The following is a 19,356-nucleotide window of genomic DNA, read 5'->3' on the forward strand; positions in this document are numbered from 1 at the left end:
CTTTGCACTGTTTGGTTTCAATATACACGTGAGAAATAAACTTGTATCTTGAATCTTAAATCTTGAAGCCTGAGTCTTGAATCCACCAAACTGTAGGAAGTGGAAGTCTCACCAGGGAAAGCACTGGTGTTCCAGACAGGAGGTAATGGTGAATTTGTTCTTTCTGATGGTGAGGTCTATCTCATTGCTGAAGGGTATCCCCTTGCAAACATAGAATAGTACAACAGCCTTTTTTTGACCCACGATGTTATGAAGAAAGAGCAGGGAGATGGACGATTTAAAATAGCTGGCGTACTCTCGCTGTCTTCCAACTGCACTGTATGGTGCGGAATGTGACCTAATTTTATTTAAAATTTCACAGCTTAACACCCTGCTTTAGGAATTCTGGTAGCTATGAAGTGTTTTCAAGGTTCCTGTGCAAACTCAGGCCGGACTTCAAAAAGTTCCCAAACTATTTTGCAAGAAGTTGAATACTTGTCAATTTCAGAATGTGTCATTCCCAGACACCGCCCTGCGCGGTATTAATATTAAACAGATGTATTTGCATATAAATCACGTGTACGAATATTAATCAGATACTAGTACTGCTGTGGCTCACCATCTGGCAGAGGAGAGGCAACCTGTTACCAAGAAACTTCAGAACCGGGAGGGAGTTGAATGAGTGAGTGAGTGAGTAAGTGAGGAAGGGAGGGAGAGTCTAACCGCTAGGGCTACCGGGACAGTCCCAGGTTGTAACAGCCCATCCCGGAATTACCATGGCTCTAACAGAAGCAGTTCTACCTTCCATCAGCTCGTTTGCCAGTCCCATAAACTTTCAAGAGAAGCAAGACGAGATTATCAAGGTAAGACAAGCAAGAAGAGTTGGGGCGGTTTCTTGGGGCGCCCGGGGAGTTTCGATTGAGGTGGTCAAGATCTGAGTCTGTTTGACACCGCACCGTCCCATTACACCTGGAATTCTCCGAGACCGCCACGCTGTCTCCGCGGAGCGGTACATAGGAATAATCACAGTTTATTATCGGTTTCCGTGGCCAGGATGCGGATTCCAGAGTAGGAGACTGTAGTTTCGGTCAGACACAGGCTGAAGCTGAGGTGACTCTCTCGTGTCCCGGGAGTCATGTCCTGTAGGAGTTAATACTGCGCCTGGTGTGTATGTACGTGTGGTATGTGGACATGGTGTGTGTGTGTGTGATGTGTATTTATATACAGTGGCGTGTGATGTTCGTGTGTACATATTTTATCTGTATTTGTTTTTATATATATACATTATATATGTGTTTCGTATCTTTGGAGTATGTATTTTCTGTGTATTGGTATGTTGTATGTGTATCTGAATGCGGTTTGTATATTTATGTGGTGTGTGTGTATATATTTGATCCATAATGTGTGTATATACAGTATTTTATGAGTTGTGCATGTCTCAAGTATGTACTTATTTATGTGTGGAGTGTATTTTTGTGTATGGGTATTGATATACGATGTCTGTATTTGTGTAGTGTGGTGTATATTTGTATGTGTGTGCACACTGTCAGATTGTCTTCTGCTCATACAGAGAACGGTACAATGTTGTTATTTGTGAGTGTGATCAAATTGCTTTTTATGTTAACTGGAGGTGGCCTCCTCTCGTGTTAAGCAGGTAGGCGGCTTGTCCTCAGGGGTGTGGATCATCCTCGGGTGGGATGGACAGTGTGGATGATCGGGAGGGGGGGGGAGGAGCTGTTTTTGATGACAGCTTTCTCAATGTCTCAGTATTGGTGGTAGGGGAGGGAAGATACTTATGTTAACTGGGAGGCTGGGGAGAGCTCTGGGTCAAGGAGTATCTGTGGGGCATGGGGAGGGGGAGAGGGGAGCGGAATTGTTGACCCTGAATGGGTGGAAACAAAGTTTGAGGTCTAGTGTTCAGGGTCCATCATCAGTGAGTCTGGAGTTTGAGGCCTGCTGTTTGGTGATCAGTAGGTCCTGTGGTCAATGCCAAGGATAGAGGTGCGGGAATCGAATTAGGAGCCCGGAGGTCGAGGCCTGTTGGTTGTAGACCCAGGCCTACGAATCTCTGCATGTCTGCTGGGGTAGGCAAAGGTCCAGTGTCTGAATCTGAGGCTGCTGGAGGCCGAAGCAGATGGACTGCCTTGGGGTTAGAGGACTGTGTGCGGGTGAGTAGGGATGAAGGAACAGGGCTTGCTTCTGTTTTATGTGTTGTTCTGCTAAGCATTGTGTAGTGACATTTGCAGGCTGCCTCCAGCACACCCTTAAGTGTATTGGTAGATCACGCAAATGATGCATTTCATTGTATATTATGATGCTCACATGACAAATAAACTTTAATCTTGACATTTTTGGGTTGGGATCCTGCATCAGGACTCATAATGTAGGGGCTTTGACCCAAAAACCAACAAATCCTCTCACCCTGGATGCGTCCTGGCCCGCAGAGCTCCTCCAGCAGACTGTTGCCCAGAGTCCGGCATCTGCTTCTGTGTCATGCGTTGCGCTTATTGAGTGTACAATCAGCCTGCAAAACCCTACTTAGAGCCCATTGTAATGCACAAAGCACCGGAGGATCTCAGTGGGTCAGGTGGCTTCTGTGGGTCAAATGGCCTTGCATTTGGACTGAGTGTGTGAAGGAGAGATAAGGAGGAGGGAGGGGTGAGGCACCACAGAAGCTGCCTCTCCTGCCGAGTTTGTGTGCTGCTCTGGGTTCCAGCATTTGCAGTCTCTCGAGTCTCTGTTTCAGAGTCTGTTTGTTTCCTCGTGCCTGTGCTGGTAGTGTAGTGCACTTGGACTTCAGAACAAGAAGTCATGAGTTCGAATCCGGCCGGCTCCTGGCATGCTTTCCATTCATGCTGAGCTGAGCATTGAGCTAGTAACTCCGCCACGTAAAACAGACAGACGCTAAAGAAATGGCAAGGTTGCTGCCCAATGCACCAAACAGGGTGTGGGAGGAACTTCGTTTCCTTTATGACACAGGGGGTGTAAGGGTGAAAGAATCACAATCATAATCGCAATTATTATCACTGACTTTTGTTGTAAAATTTGTTGTTTTGCTACAGTAGTACAGTGAATATATCAAAAATACTATAGACTAACATTAGAAATATATTGTTAAAAATGTTAAATTAGATACGTAGTGCTAAAGAGAGCAAAAATATTAAAGTGGGTTCATTGTCCACTCAGAAATCTGATGATGGAGGGGAAGGAGCTGTTCCTGAGGCATTGACTGTGTGTCTTCAGACTCCTGTACCTTCTCCCTGGTGATCGTAGAGCCCAGCTCACACCACTCTCGCAGGGGTGGCTAGCGGCAGTCAGAACACTGGCTTTGCAAGCATAATCCCCGATAAAGCCACCAGTCTGTACAAATCAAGATCCCACAGGCAGGGAAAACCTGTTGAGCATCTCAAACACAAAGTGTTAGCTTGGCACAGGGCGAATGTTGTCTTTGGTATTTACCCCAACACAACAGTTTCAGATGAAGGGTAGGGAGTGCGTGCAAATCTCCCATGGGCAAGTGATTGGCAAAGTGACTCATTTTTTTGGCATTACCATTGTGGTCACATGTGTAGTTTTCAAAGCCAGTACCTGTCACTCCAACGCTCACCTGTCCTTCTGACCGAGGGTCAGTACATGGGGACACCACACTGACTGTGTGTCGCAATAAGAATGAAATGAGTTACAGCTGTGTGATATAATTTAAAGCATTTTGAAACTCATTCATATTTCCTGAAAGAAAGCTTTGTGTAAAGAATGGGACCCAATTTGTAGTGAGCACTGTCCCAGAACATGCAATATGATGGTATTCAATTAACCCAGTTTAGTCAGAGACGCACAGATTTACACAATATAGAAACAGGCTGTTCAGCTTACCCTCAAACATCATTACTCCAATGCTAAAGAAGACCATTTTATTGTCCCATATTCTCATCAATAACATCCCCTCCCGCCACCCACCCTCACCAATTCTGCCATTCACCTACATACTGGGGGCAATTTATATTGGGCAATTCACCTGCCAACTTGTATGTTTTTGGGATGTTGGAGGAAACTGGAGCACCTGGAGTAAACATAGACAGTCACAGGGAGTACATGCAAACTCCACACAGACAGCACCCAAAGTTGGGATGGAACCCAGGTTTTAGAGCTGTGGGATGGGAGCTCTGCACACTGTACCACTGGGTCACCCCGATGTCGGCTGGGAGGCAAGTATTTGTCGAGGCACAACGGAGAACTTACAATGATTTTGTGGCAGCTGTATCTATTGTACCTGAGAAGGCAGGTAGGGGTGCATTATTATGCTTGATGTGAAAGCTGTATCCTGTATTTGTCCAGCAGTCCCTCAGTGGCTGCATCAGAATGCCAAGCTGGATCATGTGAGTGGGACCTGAACCCCACTCTTCTCTCTTCCAGAGATCAGGACCATAGGAATACAACACGAACACGAGAGATTCTGCAGACGCTGGAAATCTACAATAACACACACAAAATGCAGGAGGAATTCAGCAGGCCAGGCAGTACCTATGCAGAGGAATAAACAGTGGCGGTTTTGGGCAAAGACCCTTGTACACGAGTCATTTCGTATGTGACAACAATGTACTGAAATAGTCAAAGTTGAATTTACTGTGACATGCACAGGTTCATGCACGCATGGGTGAAATGAGAAACTTGCAGGAGCACCACAGACACATAGCTACATTCAGAAGAAAAGCAATCTATACAAAATTATGCAAGAAAGAACATAATTAGAACATAGTAGTGTCCAATGGTCAGTGTTGCCATACTGGGTTAGTGATAAGGGTTGTGCAGGTTGGTTCCAGCATTGACTAAGGCACAGGAGCTGAATTAGGCCATTTGGCCCATCGTGTCTGCTCTACCATTCCATTATTGCTGTTTGTTATTCCTCTCAACCTCATTCTCCTGCCTTCACCCCATAACCTTAGACACCCTTACTAATCAAGAACCTATCAGCCTCTGCTTTAAATATACCCAATAACTTGGCCTCCATGACAGTGAAATTCACATATTCACCACCCTTTTGCTAAGTAAATTCGAAGTACAATTATTGTCAAAGTATGTATGCCGTGTACATCCCTGAGATCTGTCTTCCCCACAGGCAGCCGTGAAACAAAGAAAATCATCCAAAGAAAAGCATCAAACCCTCCCACGTGCAGAAGAAAATTGCACAAACAGCTACAAAAAGAGCTGTGTGGAAAAACACAGAATATAAAGCTCAAAATTGAAAGAGTCCAGGCGTATTTAGTTCAGCTCCATGTTCGTTATCTGCAGGCCATCCCAAATAACAACAATTAACAAGAAGCAACCAGAAACTAGAAATGCATCATAACGTGAACCATAGAGTTCAATACACAAACCACATCGATTAAACCTTGCCTGACCCAGAACTCCAGCACCATCCTATGACAGCATTGAGGGACGGAGGGAGAGAGTGAGAGGGAGAGGGACCATTCGAATGCTGGGAACTTCCTTCGGGAGCAGTGTGTGAGAAGGAGAGAGAGGCTGTCGGAATAAGGAGGAAAATCCTCATTACCTCTGTTCTAAAGTGACGTCCTTCTATTCTGAGGCTCTGCCCTTTGTTCCTACATACCCCCACTATTGGAAACATCCTCTCAACATCCACTTTCTCAGCTTTTCAATATTAGATAAGTTCAAAATGAATAGTTGAAGGGAGTAGCTGTTCTGGAACCCCTGGAACAAACTGACCCTCAGCATATACAACAGGAGGGGCAGCACATAGACAAAAGTAGAAGCAGCTTAAAAGGCTTTACATCAAACAGCTTCTTTCAATACAAGAACACTCAAAAAGAAGTTAACGAGAAGCTGCAGGATCAATGTGTAAAGTTAGGTTCAAACCCATTTAATCTGCTGGTGGAACCCACCAGGTCAATCGACATCTGTGGGAGGAAAGGGGGAGAGATTGCCGACGTTTCAGGTCGAAATCCTACATCAGGAAAAGCACAGATTCTTTTCCCTCCACAGATGCTGCCTCACTAGTTGAGATCCTTCAGCAGATTGATTCCAGTATCTGCCATCTTCCCCAGAAAATTCCATCGACAGGGCCATCGTGAACAGCACCCTCACATCTGTCATTACTGTCTGGTTTATTGCGGCATCTTCTCACAATATACAAAAACTGCAACGAATTGTCGGATCAGCAGAAAGGGTCGTGGGCTGCAATCTGCCATCACTGCGGGGCTTGTATGTGTCCAGGGCAAAGAGGAGGGCAGGAAGAATCATTGTGAATGCTACTCACCCTGCAAACTACCTTTCCCAGAAGCTCTCTTCTGGAAAGCACTCTAGGGCTATCAAAATAAAACAAAACAAAAACTTCTCACCATTTTAAAAGTTCCTTCCCTCGGGCAGTTAATTTGATCGACCATTCTAGTTTGCCCCCTCCTCCACATCTATGTATTGCCCCTATCACTGCACTGCATTGTGAACACTTCAAACCACTTTTTATAATACCGTTTACATTGTAAGTACATGCTGGCATTTGTGTAATTATGCTCATTTTATTCCATATCTGTTCTATAACGTCTAACTTTATTTTTTATCTAACTCTTTATTCTTTCTAATTGTTGAATGTTGTTTTTTGTCTCATGTCGTGCCAACATGCCACAGCAAATTCCTAATACACATAAATATATATAGTGAATGAAGTTGGTCCTTGATCCTCTTGTGTCTCTAGGGTAGCACTTTAGAGCACCAGCGACCCAGGCTCATTTCCTGCCGCTGTCCGGGAGGAGTTCTGCATTTTCCCTGTGACTGCATGTGTTTCCTCCAGATGCTCTGGTTTCCTCCTATGTTCCAAAAACACACGTTTTTGGAACAATTAACGTAGGTTAATTGGGTGTCAGGGTCTTCTTGGGCCAGAAGGGCCTGTTACTGTGCTGTACCTCTAAGTAAAAATAAATCTATACTTCGAGTGCAGCACTGAACCAACAAGTGGAAGGAGGTTTGGGTTTCAAATGGCGTGTGTGGATTCTGAGATACATTGCTGTGGTTCGAGACAGGGTGGGCTGGAAGAATGGACCAGCAATGACGTTTCAGTAAACACCAGAAGGACTTGCTTGAATAGCCAGGATTTTGCATTCAATAAATTGAGCAGGATGTTTTTGCTGTGAGGGTGGACAGGATTCATACCTGGAAGGTTGGGCGGAAACGTCATTTTGTGGAGGGTAGATTTACTCTCACCCCTGGTATTGATGGCCATCTCTGGCTCCATCCCTGGTATGATCTTAAGCTTCCTCTCCTTGCCCTCAAGACCCAGTGTTTTGAGTGGTTTTCATTGTCGCAATCTGGAATCCCTGACCACCTCCATATCTGATCTCCTCATGCCCAGTCCTAATTACACTAGCAGTTGCTTTCAAACGTCAAATGTCTAAGCTCTAAAATTCCTTCCGGTTTTCTCTCTCCTCTGTGGAATTTCTTTGGCCAGTGGGTGGTGAATCTTTGGAATTAACTGCCATAGCTGGCTGTGGATGTCAAGTCATTGAGTGTATTGAAGGTGGAGTTGATAGGTTCTTGATTAGTAATGGTGTCAAAGGTTACAGGAAGAAAGCAGGAGAATGAAGTTGAGAGGAATAAATAGTTAGCCATGATGGAATGGCAGAGCAGACTCGAGGGGCTGAATGGTTCAATTCTGCTCATATGTCTTACGGTACTTCATTAAAACCTGCCTCATTTTTCACACTTTTATGACCATCAGTTACATGGATGGCTATGGTCCAAGTGCAGGTCGATGGTACTAAGTAGAATAATAGTTTGGTATGTAGTAGATGGGCTGAATGGCCTATTTGTGCTGTAGAGCTCTGTAACTCTATGACTTTTGTTTATCCATGTTTGTGTATGTAATTGCCTCAGAATTTATTTTGAACTGCCCCTGTCAAGCTCCCTGGTACACTTCCTTATTGCTCAATAAAATATTTATCATTGTTGTTTGATTTGACTTAGGTGCAATTTTTAAAAAAAGGTTAATAGAGGATCCAGATGAAGGGTCGCGGCCTGCAACGCCAGCTCTTTTTTCCCCTCTCCCACTGGGCAGAAGGTACAAAAGCCTGAAAGCCCAGGCTCAAGGACAGCTCCTGTGTCTCTTGAACAGACCTCTTGTACGATAAGATGAAGTCTTGGCCTCACGTTCTGTGTCGTTATGATCTTGCACTTTATTGTTTGCCGGCACTGCACTTTCTCTGTAGCTTTTACATGTTATTTTGCACTGGAATTGATTTGCTTTATTCTACCTCAATGCACTGTGTAGTAATTTGTATAAACAATACGAAAGATAAGCTTTTCACCGTATCTTCGTTCAAGTGACAACAATATACCAATAACCAGAGTTGCACACACACGAAGTGCTGGAGGAATTCTGCGGGTTGGGCAGCATCTATGGAGAGGATCAGTCTTGATAAACGATCTTGGTGTGAAATATCGGCTCCTTGTCCCCCTGCATAGATGCTGAGTTCATCCAGCAGCTTGTGTACATTGCATTAAACTACAAATGTCTGAAGTATACTTCCGGCCTGTCAACAACTGTAAAATGTCACGACCATGCCAATCCATCAGGCTATCGACTTGTTGAAGAATTAAGGCTGAAATCTGAGCAGATTAGCTGTAAATTTCCAACAATTTCTAAGTTAATTTTCTTCAGGAGAGAAAAAAAATCAAAGAGTAACTATAAAAGAATTGGTATTTAAGTAGCAATATACAAAATGCTGGAGGAACTCTCTAAGACAGAAAGCATCTATGGAGGGGAATAAACAAGTCGATGTTTTGGGCCAAAAACCATTATGTTTGGAAAGGAAGGAGGGAGATGCCAGGATAAGAAGGTAGGGTGGAGTACAAGCTGGCAGGTGATAGGTGAGACCAAGTAAGGGGATGTTGAGTGGCTGGGGAGGGTGGAAGAAGCCAGAAGCTGGGAGGGGATAGTGGAAGAGATAACATTGAATAAGAAGGAATCTGTTAGGAGGGGCAATGGACCATCAAAGAAAGGGGAGGAGGAAGGGAACAAAAGGGAGGTGAGGGCAGGTGAGGAGAAGAGAAAGGGTAAGAGGAGAACTAGAATGGGGAATGGAAAAAGAGAGAAGGCAGAGGGAGGAGAAGTCACCAGATGTTGGAGAATTCAATGTTCATGCCATCAGGTCGGAGGCTACTCAGGTGGAATTGCTCCTTCAACCTGAGTTTGGTCTCAACGTGGCAGTAAAGGAGGCCATGGACAGAGATATCAGAATTGAAATGGGTAGCTACCGTTCAGCGTTTTGGGTCCAGATCCTTCGTCAGCCAGTGATGAAATGTTGACTGTCCATTGTCCTCTATAGGTGCTGCCTGATCTTCTGATTCCTCCAGCTCCTTTGTGTGTTGCTCCAAATTTCCAGCATCAGTAGTCTCTAGTGTCTGCATTTAAAGTGTGCTATAAAGTTTTACAGAGACCTAAGATCTGGAATTCTGTTTGGAACCCTCCCTGTTTCTCTGACATTGTATTTTCCCCTTTTAAGATGTTTCATTAAACCCACCTCCTGAGAAGACTTCTCATCACCTTTCTTATAATGTAGCTCAGTCTCAGATTTGGCTTGATATCAGCTGTGAAATGCCTTGGGATGTTTTGCTGTGTAAATGAGCGCCAGAACATAAGTTGTAGTTGAAATACAAAATGAAATTTAATGCTCAAATTATTTTAAAAAAAGGGTTAGTTCTGAAGGAGGAGCAAATAGAAATAGAAAAACTAATACAGTGAAACATTGATTCCAGGAAAAGGATCAGGATTTAATTGGTTTATTGCGACTCCCAATTATTTAATTACACTGCTAGCTTTTCCTCGTGTTACAAAAATGATGTGCTTTATACAATGACAGGGCACGCAATGTACCGTGGGGTGGAGTTGTGTTCAAAATAATGTTTTTCAAAAACATTTGTTGCAGCTTGTTGCAAGATATCTTGCAGTCACAGTGGCTAATTGCTGTTGGGTGGGGATTGTAAGTGATTGGTGAGTGCTCGTGAACTTCTGTCAACATCAAGTGAGGCGAAGTCGCGGGGGAAATAAATAAGGACTTTTTCCTTAAGACAAGACGTTGTGCAGAGTAACACACACAAAATGCTGGAGGAACTCAGCAGGTCAGGTAGCATTTATGGAGGGAAGTAATGAGTCGATATTTTTTTTCTTTCTTGCTCCTTTAGAACGTCGAACACTACTGAACAGTACAAGCCCTTTGACCCACGGTGTTGTGCTGACTTCTTAACATACTCCTAGATCAATCTAGCTCTTCCCTTTTACATAGCCCTCCATTTTCCCAACATCCATGTGCCTATCTAAGAGATTCTTGAATGCTCCTAATGTAACTGCCTTTACCAGCACCCTTGGAAGGCCATTCCATCCACCCACGACTCTGTGGATATATTTAAAGAAAAACACCTTACCTCTGATATCCCGTCTATACTTTCCTCTAACCATCTTAAAATTATGCCCTCTCATATTAGCCATTTCCACCCTGGGGTAAAAAGTCTCTGGCTATCCACTCTGTCTATGTCTCTTATCATCTAGCACGCATCTACCAAGTCACTTCTCATCCTCCTTTGCTCGAAAGAGCAAACTCAACAGCCATGCCATCCCTGCACTCTCTCTGAAGCTTCCACATCCCTCTTACAATGAGGTGACCAGAACCGAACACAGTATGATAATAGACAACATTGGAAATGAGCGCAGAAAAATGCTGAAAATCCTCAGCAGAAACTCTGTTCTTTCCCCTATGAATGCTGTCTGACCGATGGAGTAATTCCAGCATTTCAGTTTTCATTTCTCTCTCAGAAATAGTTCCACTAAAGTGTGGTAGATGGCTAAGAGTGCCAATAATGCAGAAGTAGGTGTGCTTCAGTAAGGATACTGAGACTCAGCAAGCTGTGACAGATAGGTTAAATGAATAGGCAAAGGCTTGGCTAATGGAGTTGAATGTCATGTGCTTTAAAATGAGTAGTCAAAAGGTGGAAAGCTACCTGATTGGGGAATGGCTGCAAATGAGTGGAGTACAGAGGTAATCTTGTGCATGAATCACTGAAGGTGTGTTGATAACTGAGTAGTTAGCACATCGGTCTTTGTTGCAAAGAGGTTGGAATTTCAGTGCAGAGAAATTTTATTACAATTGTACAGGGCTTTGGAGAGTCCACACTCTGCAGGATGATAAATAGCTTTGGTCCCATTATTTTGGAAATGATATGCTAGCATTGAAGGTAAGACAGAAGAGATTCACTAGGTTAGGCTTCACGTTTGGCAAGCTGCCTTATCAAAATATCTAAAAAGAAGCTCAGAAGTTGAGTTTATTGTCATCTGCACAGGTACAATGAAAAATCTGCAGCAGCATCACAGGCAATTGGCATTGGATGAGCAGTGTTCACAAGAAGAGCAAACTAGGCACAATTTTTATATGAATGAACACAATTAGAACAAAATGAAACCAAGTCCATTTTAGTGCAAAGTGATCGAAGTCATCATAGTGTTGCTAAACTGTAGTGATTAGGATTTTGCCAGTTCAAGAATCAAACAGTTGAAAGGAACTAACTGTTCTTGAACCTGGTTGAGTGAGACTTCAGGTCAATGGCTGCTACAAGAAGATGGATTTTAAAGAGATGTTAGCTTTATTTGTCGCATGTACATTGTGTCATTGACCAGCACAGTCCAAGGATTGTATGCTGGGGCAGCCTGCAAGTATTGGCATGCCTGTGCTGCCAATGTAACATGGCTGTAATTCATTAACCCCAACTGAATGTGGCAGGAATCCAGAGAAGCTGGAGGAAACTAATGCTGTCACAGGGAGAACTTACAAACTCCTTACAGACAGCGGTGGGAATCGAACTCCAATCAGTGATCACTGGCACTGTAAGACAATTGTCCTAACTACTGCACTAACCACTGTGTCGCCCCATGTCTTGGCCTGGCCTGTATATTGGAGGTCTTCATGATAGATGTTACACCTCCTGTAGATGCAGGATTATTATTGATGGGGAGGGATGTGTCTGTGATGTACTGGGCTGAGTCTACTCCTTGCAGCTTTTTCAGATCCTGAGCATTCGAACCTTCTAATACAGAATGATGTAACCGTCCAAGATATGTTCAGGCAATTTTTCTGAATGTCTAAATCTGTTAAATCTATATTCTTTGGAATTTAGGAAGTTAAGAGGTAGTCTTATTGAAATAGGAGGGCACAACAGGGGAGATGTTGAATGTTTCCACTGGGGGAGTCTTGAAAAGGAAGACAGAGATATAAGGTAAGATGGACATTATTACAATCTGAAGTGTAGTGCACAGGAATTTCTCCTCACGGAGGGCATGGAGTCTCTGGAATTTGCTCACCTGGTGGGTTGTGGAGGCTGCATTGTTGAAGACGTTTGATGAGTAGGTGGATAAATTTCAGAGACAGGGAACTGGCAGAGAAGAGCACTGGAACAGAATGATCATATTGAATGGCTGGGCGGGCCTGAGAACCGAGAGGCCTCCTCCTTCTATTTTCTTCCTACTGAGGTCTGGTTGCTCTGCTTATTGTACACGAGTGTTATCTTTCCATAACAGGGCTTGTTTTGCTGTTGTTTGGTTGCTTGTTGTGTTCAGCATTGTTCTGCCAAGCATTGTGGACATGCTATGCTGAGTGACACTTGCGGGCTGTCTTCAGCACATCCTTGGGTGTGTTGGTGGTTAATGCAAATGACGCATTTCACTGTAGGTATGTTTCGAAGTACATGTGATAAAATAAATCTGAATCTAAATGTAAATTCTGCACATCTGTATATTGTGCGCAGGAGTCTGTTCTATATACAGTGGATTGTGGTTAATTGGACAATCGTTTAATGGAAGCAGCTGCTTATTTGAGAGAACTATTAAAGAAAAAAACTAATTGAGAAAATTATTTGGGACACTGTGCCACTTAATTGGGACAAGAGACTGTTGCTGAACAATTTCTAAGAACCATTAGTCCTGTGGCCGTTAGGCACTACACCGTGCCGTAGAGAGAACAGTTTTTAAAAAACATCCGTTGCTTGAATACGTGTTCAACAGGCAGTGTGTTTTTTTTGCCACTGATAGTTGGCGAGAAATAAAGAATAAGACAATTCAGAACTGTTTTGCTGCCCGTGGTTTCAAGGATTCAGGCTTGGAGGTGCCAGAAAGGGCTGGGAGTGAAAATGAAATGATCTTACTACTTCAAGTTAGGAGCTAAGATGAATTTGAAGGTATCACCAATCATCTTGAATATTACAATGAAAATGAAGATTTGGAGGATGCAATCGTTGAAAACATTATATGATGGCTGTCCGCTGTCTACATTGGGTGTCTGTACTGATTTTGTTCACTTACAATCAATCAAAAGAATGCGGCGGAGTACACTGGATGGATTCCTCTATCAACAACTAATAGGAACTAATACACAGTTTTATAGTACTGTAGTAGTGTTATATTTTGTTCTTTATTTTACTCGGATACATAGTTTAGATAGATAGATAGATAGATAGATACTTTATTCATCCCCATGGGGAAATTCAACTTTTTTTCCAATGTCCCATACACTTGTTGTAGCAAAACTAATTACATACAATACTTAACTCAGTAAAAAATATGATATGCATCTAAATCACTATCTCAAAAAGCATTAATAATAGCTTTTAAAAAGTTCTTAAGTCCTGGTGGTAGAATTGTAAAGCCTAATGGCATTGGGGAGTATTGACCTCTTCATCCTGTCTGAGGAGCATTGCATCGATAGTAACCTGTCGCTGAAACTGCTTCTCTGTCTCTGGATGGTGCTATGTAGAGGATGTTCAGAGTTATCCATAATTGACCGTAGCCTACTCAGCGCCCTTCGCTCAGCTACTGATGTTAAACTCTCGAGTACTTTGCCTACGACAGAGCCCGCCTTCCTTACCAGCTTATTAAGACGTGAGGCGTCCCTCTTCTTAATGCTTCTTCCCCAACACGCCACCACAAAGAAGAGGGCGCTCTCCACAACTGACCTATAGAACATCTTCAGCATCTCACTACAGACATTGAATGACGCCAACCTTCTTAGGAAGTACAGTCGACTCTGTGCCTTCCTGCACAAGGCATCTGTGTTGGCAGTCCAGTCTAGCTTCTCGTCTAACTGTACTCCCAGATACTTGTAGGTCTTAACCTGCTCCACACATTCTCCATTAATGATCACTGGCTCCATATGAGGCCTAGATCTCCTAAAGTCCACCACCATCTCCTTGGTCTTGTTACTCAGTTAAACGGTAACTATCTTTTTAAATACCTTTTTTAACAATTTCCCTGAAACTTTGGTTAACTGGAGCAGCTGCTTAATTAGTTTAAAATGTACTCGTCTCAATGTGTCCCAATCAATTGTGTTGTGCATGAGTGTGTCACGTTATCTCAATGGCCACTTTATTAGGTACACCTGTTTCTTAATGTAAATATCTAATCAGCCACTCAAGGCCTAATAGCATGAAGAGATGGTCAGGAAGTTTAGTTCAAATATCAGAATGGGGCAGAAATATTATCTAAGTGACTTTAGTTGGTGCCAGACAGGGTGGTTTGCTGGAGGAACTCAGCAGGTCAGGCAGCATCTGTGGAGAGAAATAAACAGCTGATGTGTTGGACCAAGACCCTTTGCGATGACAAGAATTTGATCTTTATCTTTCAGAGTTTAGAAAAGTAAGCGGTGATCTTCTCCAAATAGACAACTTTCTACAGGGGCATGGCTGAGTAGATGTGGAGATGTTTTTGCTAGTGGGGACGTCCTGAACAAAATACAAGATAAAGTGTTGGGTTGGGGGGGGGGTGTCATTTAAAACTAAGATGTGTGAGACTCTTCCAGTGGGGTGTTCTGGACTTCCGGATTTCTCAACTCCAAAGAGTTGTGGAATCTGGATCATTAGAGATAAATAAATTTAAGTAAGAGAGGGGAATTAAGGTTAATGGAGAACTGGCACAGAAGAGGAAATGGACCTGAGGGGCCAGATCAGCCATTGTTATATTGAATGACCGGGTAGGCTTGTGGGGTTGAGAGCTCAGCTTCTGCCTCTACCTTTTGGTGTTCTTCTGTAGCAGTGGCCAGCCACATGGCTGACTGTTTTCCCGGAACCCAGGCTTACAAATGAGAGCAGAGTCGGGAGGAGGTGCATCCAAATTCAACAAAACTCAGCAAGTGTTTCCCCAGCCTGCTGAATATATATCTATGATTCAGCTTTCAGACAAAGACACCTAATTCACTTTCACTGATAGACAACTCATTCGAATTTACAGCAAGTGAGGTATGTGAACATAAAAAGGGAGCAGGGAGAGGACATTTGCCCCCTTCCCTCCCCTCAGTCGATACAATCACAGACAGTCTTTCTCCCAGAGTGGCAATGTCAAATACTTGAGCATGCTGCTTTATGGTGTCAAGGAGAAAGGTTAAAGGAATTTTTATGAGGCAGCTTTCTTTTCAAGGAAGGGGTGGGTGCCTGAAACACCCCGTTAGAGGAGGAGGTAGATGCAGATACAGTGTCAATTTGCAGTGGAGTTGAGATTTCATTCCAAATGCACCCTCTCTGGTCTTTGTTCTTGACCCAGTTCCAGATGGAAAAGGCTGGGCACCAGCTTACCTGCCACTGAGGACATTTTTTTTAGCTTAACTCAGATGTGAGGATGCTCAGGAGGTGGCATTGAGAAATATTAGCTGGTTAGATAATGGTGAATCTCGACTGGGGGAAATAATGCTATTGTGTAATGAAGGTTGTAAGGCTTTTAAAAAGCGTGTTTGCAGGGGTTTATCAAGCTGGAGATCTCAAGTGCAACATGGCAGGTACAGCAAATTGGGTGATTTTTCACCCAATTGCATGCTATTATCCACTCCAATTTGCCTAGTGTCTCAAAGGTCAAAAGCAGATGCAATTTAGTTGGCTCCTCACTCAACTCTGGAACATCTCTGAACAGCGAAGATGCATATATCAGGATGCTCTTCATTAACTTCAGTTCAGCGTTCAATAAGACCATACAATGTAGGAGTAGAATTAGGCCATTTGGCCCATTGAGTCTGCTCCACCATTTCATCATGGCTGATCCAATTTTCCTCTCAGCCCCTATCTCCTGTCTTCTCCCTGTATCACTTCATGTCCTGACCAATCAAGAATCTATCAAGCAATACACACAAAATGCTGGAGGGACTCGGCAAACCAGGCAGCATCTATGGAAAAAAAGTTTCAGGCCGAAACCCATTGGCAGGACATCAATCAATGTATCAATGTTGGTCTTAATTATAAATAAAGACCTGGCCTCCACAATGGCCTGCGGCAAAAGATTCCATGAATTCACCACTCTCTGGCTGAAGAAATTCCTCTTCCTCTCCATTCTAAAAGGACACCCCTCTACTCTGAGGCTGTGTCGTCTGGTCTCGGACTCTCTCACCATAGGAAAAGTCCTCTGCACATCCACTCTATCAAGGCCTTTCTTTCACCATTCGATAGGTTTCAAATAGGTCACCCCTCATTCTTCTGAATTCGAGTGAATACAGGCCCAGAGCCATCAGACGTGCTTCACATGACAAGCCATTCAATCCTGGAATCATTTTCTTTCATCTCCTTTGAACCCCATCAGGTTTCAGCACATCCTTTCCAAGGTAAGGGGCCTAAAACTGCTCACAATACTCACTAGTGCTTTACAGAGGCCTCACCAGTGGTTTAAAATGTCTCAACATTACATCCTTGCTTTTATATTCGAATCCTCTTGAAATGAATACTAACATCACATTTGCCTTCCTCACCGCAAACTCAGCCTGCAAATTAACTTTTATGGAATCCTGCAGAAGGACCCCAAAATCCTTCTGTGCCTCAGTTTTTTGGTATTTTCTCTCCATTTAGAAAATAGTCAACTCTTTGATTCCTTCTATAAAAGTGCATGACCAGACACTTCCCAAGACTGTAACCTGTCTGCCATTTCTTTGCCCATTTTCCTACTCTTGTCTTTGTGTAGCCTCTCTACTTCCTCAAAACCACCTGCCCCTCCACCTATCTTCATAGGTTCTGCAAACTTTTCAACAAAGCTATCAATCCCATCATCCAAATCATTGACATATAAAAGGAATCGGTCCCAACACAGACCCTGGTTGTACATCACTAGTCTCCGGCAGCAAACTGGTGCCAGATCCCAGGTCACTTTATCCCCACTCTTTGCCTTCTGCCAATCAGACACTGCTTTGTCCATACTTGAATACCATCATCTCCTCAAAACTAATCAATAAGCTTCAAGGCCTTGGCCACAATATCTCTTTGTGCAATTAGATTCTAGATTTCCTCATTTGCAGACCCCAATCAGTTCAGGTAGGTAACAACATCTCCTCCCTAATCTCCATCAGCACAGGTTAGCCCCTGCTCTACCAGCTTTACACCTATGACGGTGTGGCTAAGCACAGCTCCAATGCCATATTCAGGTTTGCTGACATCACCACTGTCATTGGCTGAATCAGAGGTGGTGACCAATCAGCATATAGGAGGGAGATTGAAAATCTGGCTGAGTGGTGCCACAACAACCTCTTCTCACTCAACATTAGTAAGACCAAGGAACTGATTATGGACTTCAGGAGAAGGAAACCAGGGGTCCATGAGCCAGTCCTCCTATGGGGGATCAGACGTGGAGAGAGTCAGCAACTTTGAATTTCTCAGTGTTATCATTTTTTAGAGGATCAGTCCTGGGTCCCGCACGTAAGTGCCATTACAAAGAAAGCATGCCATCTAAAACTTTGACAAACTTCTGTAGATGTGTGGTGGAGAGTATGTTGACTGGTTGCATATCAGCCTAGAATTGAAATAGCAGTGCCCTTGAACAGAAATGCCCACAAAAACTAGTGGATACAGCCCAGCCTATCACAGGGTAAAGCCCTCCCCACCATTGAGCATATCTACACAAGATGCTGTCTCAAGAAAGAAGTAGTCATCATCCCCATCATCCCCTCTTCTTACTGCTGCCTCCGAACCCACGCACCCGGTTCAGGAAGTTATTACCCTTCAACCTTCAGGCTCTTGAACCTGATGGGATAATTTCACTCAACTTCACCTGCCCCTTCACTGAACTGTTCCCACAACCAATGGACTCACTTTCAAGGACTCTTCATCTCATGTTCTTGAAATTTATTGCTTGCTTGCTTGCTTGCTTATTTATTTATTTATTTATTTATTTATTTATTATTTCAATTTTTATTCTTTTTGTAATTGCACAATTTGTTGTCGTTCCACATTGGTTGGTTGTCTGTCCTGTTGGGTGCTGTCTTCCATCGATTCTGCCATGTTTCTTGTACTTACTCTGAATGCCTGCAAGAAAAGGAACCTCCATGGTGACGTTTCTGTACTTAGATTATCCTGAATGTGCTGGCTCCAAGGTTTTGAACAGGCCAGTCAGTTGTATTTTTATATTACCAGAATGTCCCAAAACCTTTTAAAATGCAATCACTGTTGTAATGAAAGAATCAGATTAATGTATATTATCACTGACATATGTCATGAAATGTGTTATTTTGTGGCAGCAGTTTATAAAAATATTACTGTAAGTTATAATAAGCAATATAAATAAGTAGTGCAAAAAGAGAGCATGGTCTGTTCAGATGGTGGAGGGGAAGAAGCTGTTCCTAAAACATTGAGCGTGTGTCTTCAAGCTCCTGTACTCTTTGTTGAACAAAGGACACGCCCTGGGTGGCAACGGTCCTTGAGGATGGATGCCACCTTCTCTTCCTGAGGCATCATCCTGGATGGAGGGGTGGCTAGTGTCCATGATGGAGCAAGATGAGTCTACAACAGCCAAAGAAAGGCAACAGCAATTTGTAGACAGCAACTTCCCATAAACAAGGATATACCAAAGACCAGATCCTTCACTTTAAATGGTTGCATGGGGATGGATAGGGCACAAAATTCTCCTTTCTGAACAACTCCATTGGAATTCGTCTCTCTGACTAAATGAGTAGTTATGCCTTATACTTTAATAGTGGCACTTTGGATGAGTGGGGCTTTTAACCCATATTCTCATGAGCCACGTCCCGTTAGTGACTCATTTATCTGTCACTGCCTCCCTGCTCCACTCCCCTACCTGGCACTACTTGCCTGTCACCTTACATTCTTCCTCAGTCCACCAATCACCCTGGACCCTGTCTCACCATTCCCTCTCTCCCTTTGCCCCGCCATCTTCACTCTCAGTCCGGATGCAAGGTTTTGATGCAAAATGTCAACGATTCCCTTCCTCAGTTGCTGCCCAACCCACTGAGTTCTTCCAGCAGACTGCTCCCCAATTGTCTGCTGTCCAACCTGTTTGTTATTTTCACCTTTCTTTACTTTAATTCACACCATCCACAGTTAGTTTTATTAATTTTCAGACTTCAGTGA

The 19,356-nt window shown here is 43.4% G+C and overlaps 1 protein-coding gene across 1 annotated transcript in view; it reads left to right on the plus strand.

The window, feature by feature from the left end:
- Positions 1–587: 587 nt before the first annotated feature.
- LOC140740123 (Krueppel-like factor 1) overlaps positions 588–19,356 on the plus strand; it is a 52,448-nt gene continuing 33,679 nt past the window's right edge. Inside the window, exon 1 of the mRNA XM_073069047.1 lies at positions 588–842. Coding sequence (XP_072925148.1) covers positions 756–842 — 87 coding nt within the window. The 5' untranslated portion in view covers positions 588–755. The remainder of the gene's footprint in view (positions 843–19,356) is intronic.

This window comes from Hemitrygon akajei, chromosome 16 (genome assembly GCF_048418815.1).
Source record: "Hemitrygon akajei chromosome 16, sHemAka1.3, whole genome shotgun sequence".
Lineage (NCBI taxonomy): Eukaryota > Metazoa > Chordata > Chondrichthyes > Myliobatiformes > Dasyatidae > Hemitrygon > Hemitrygon akajei.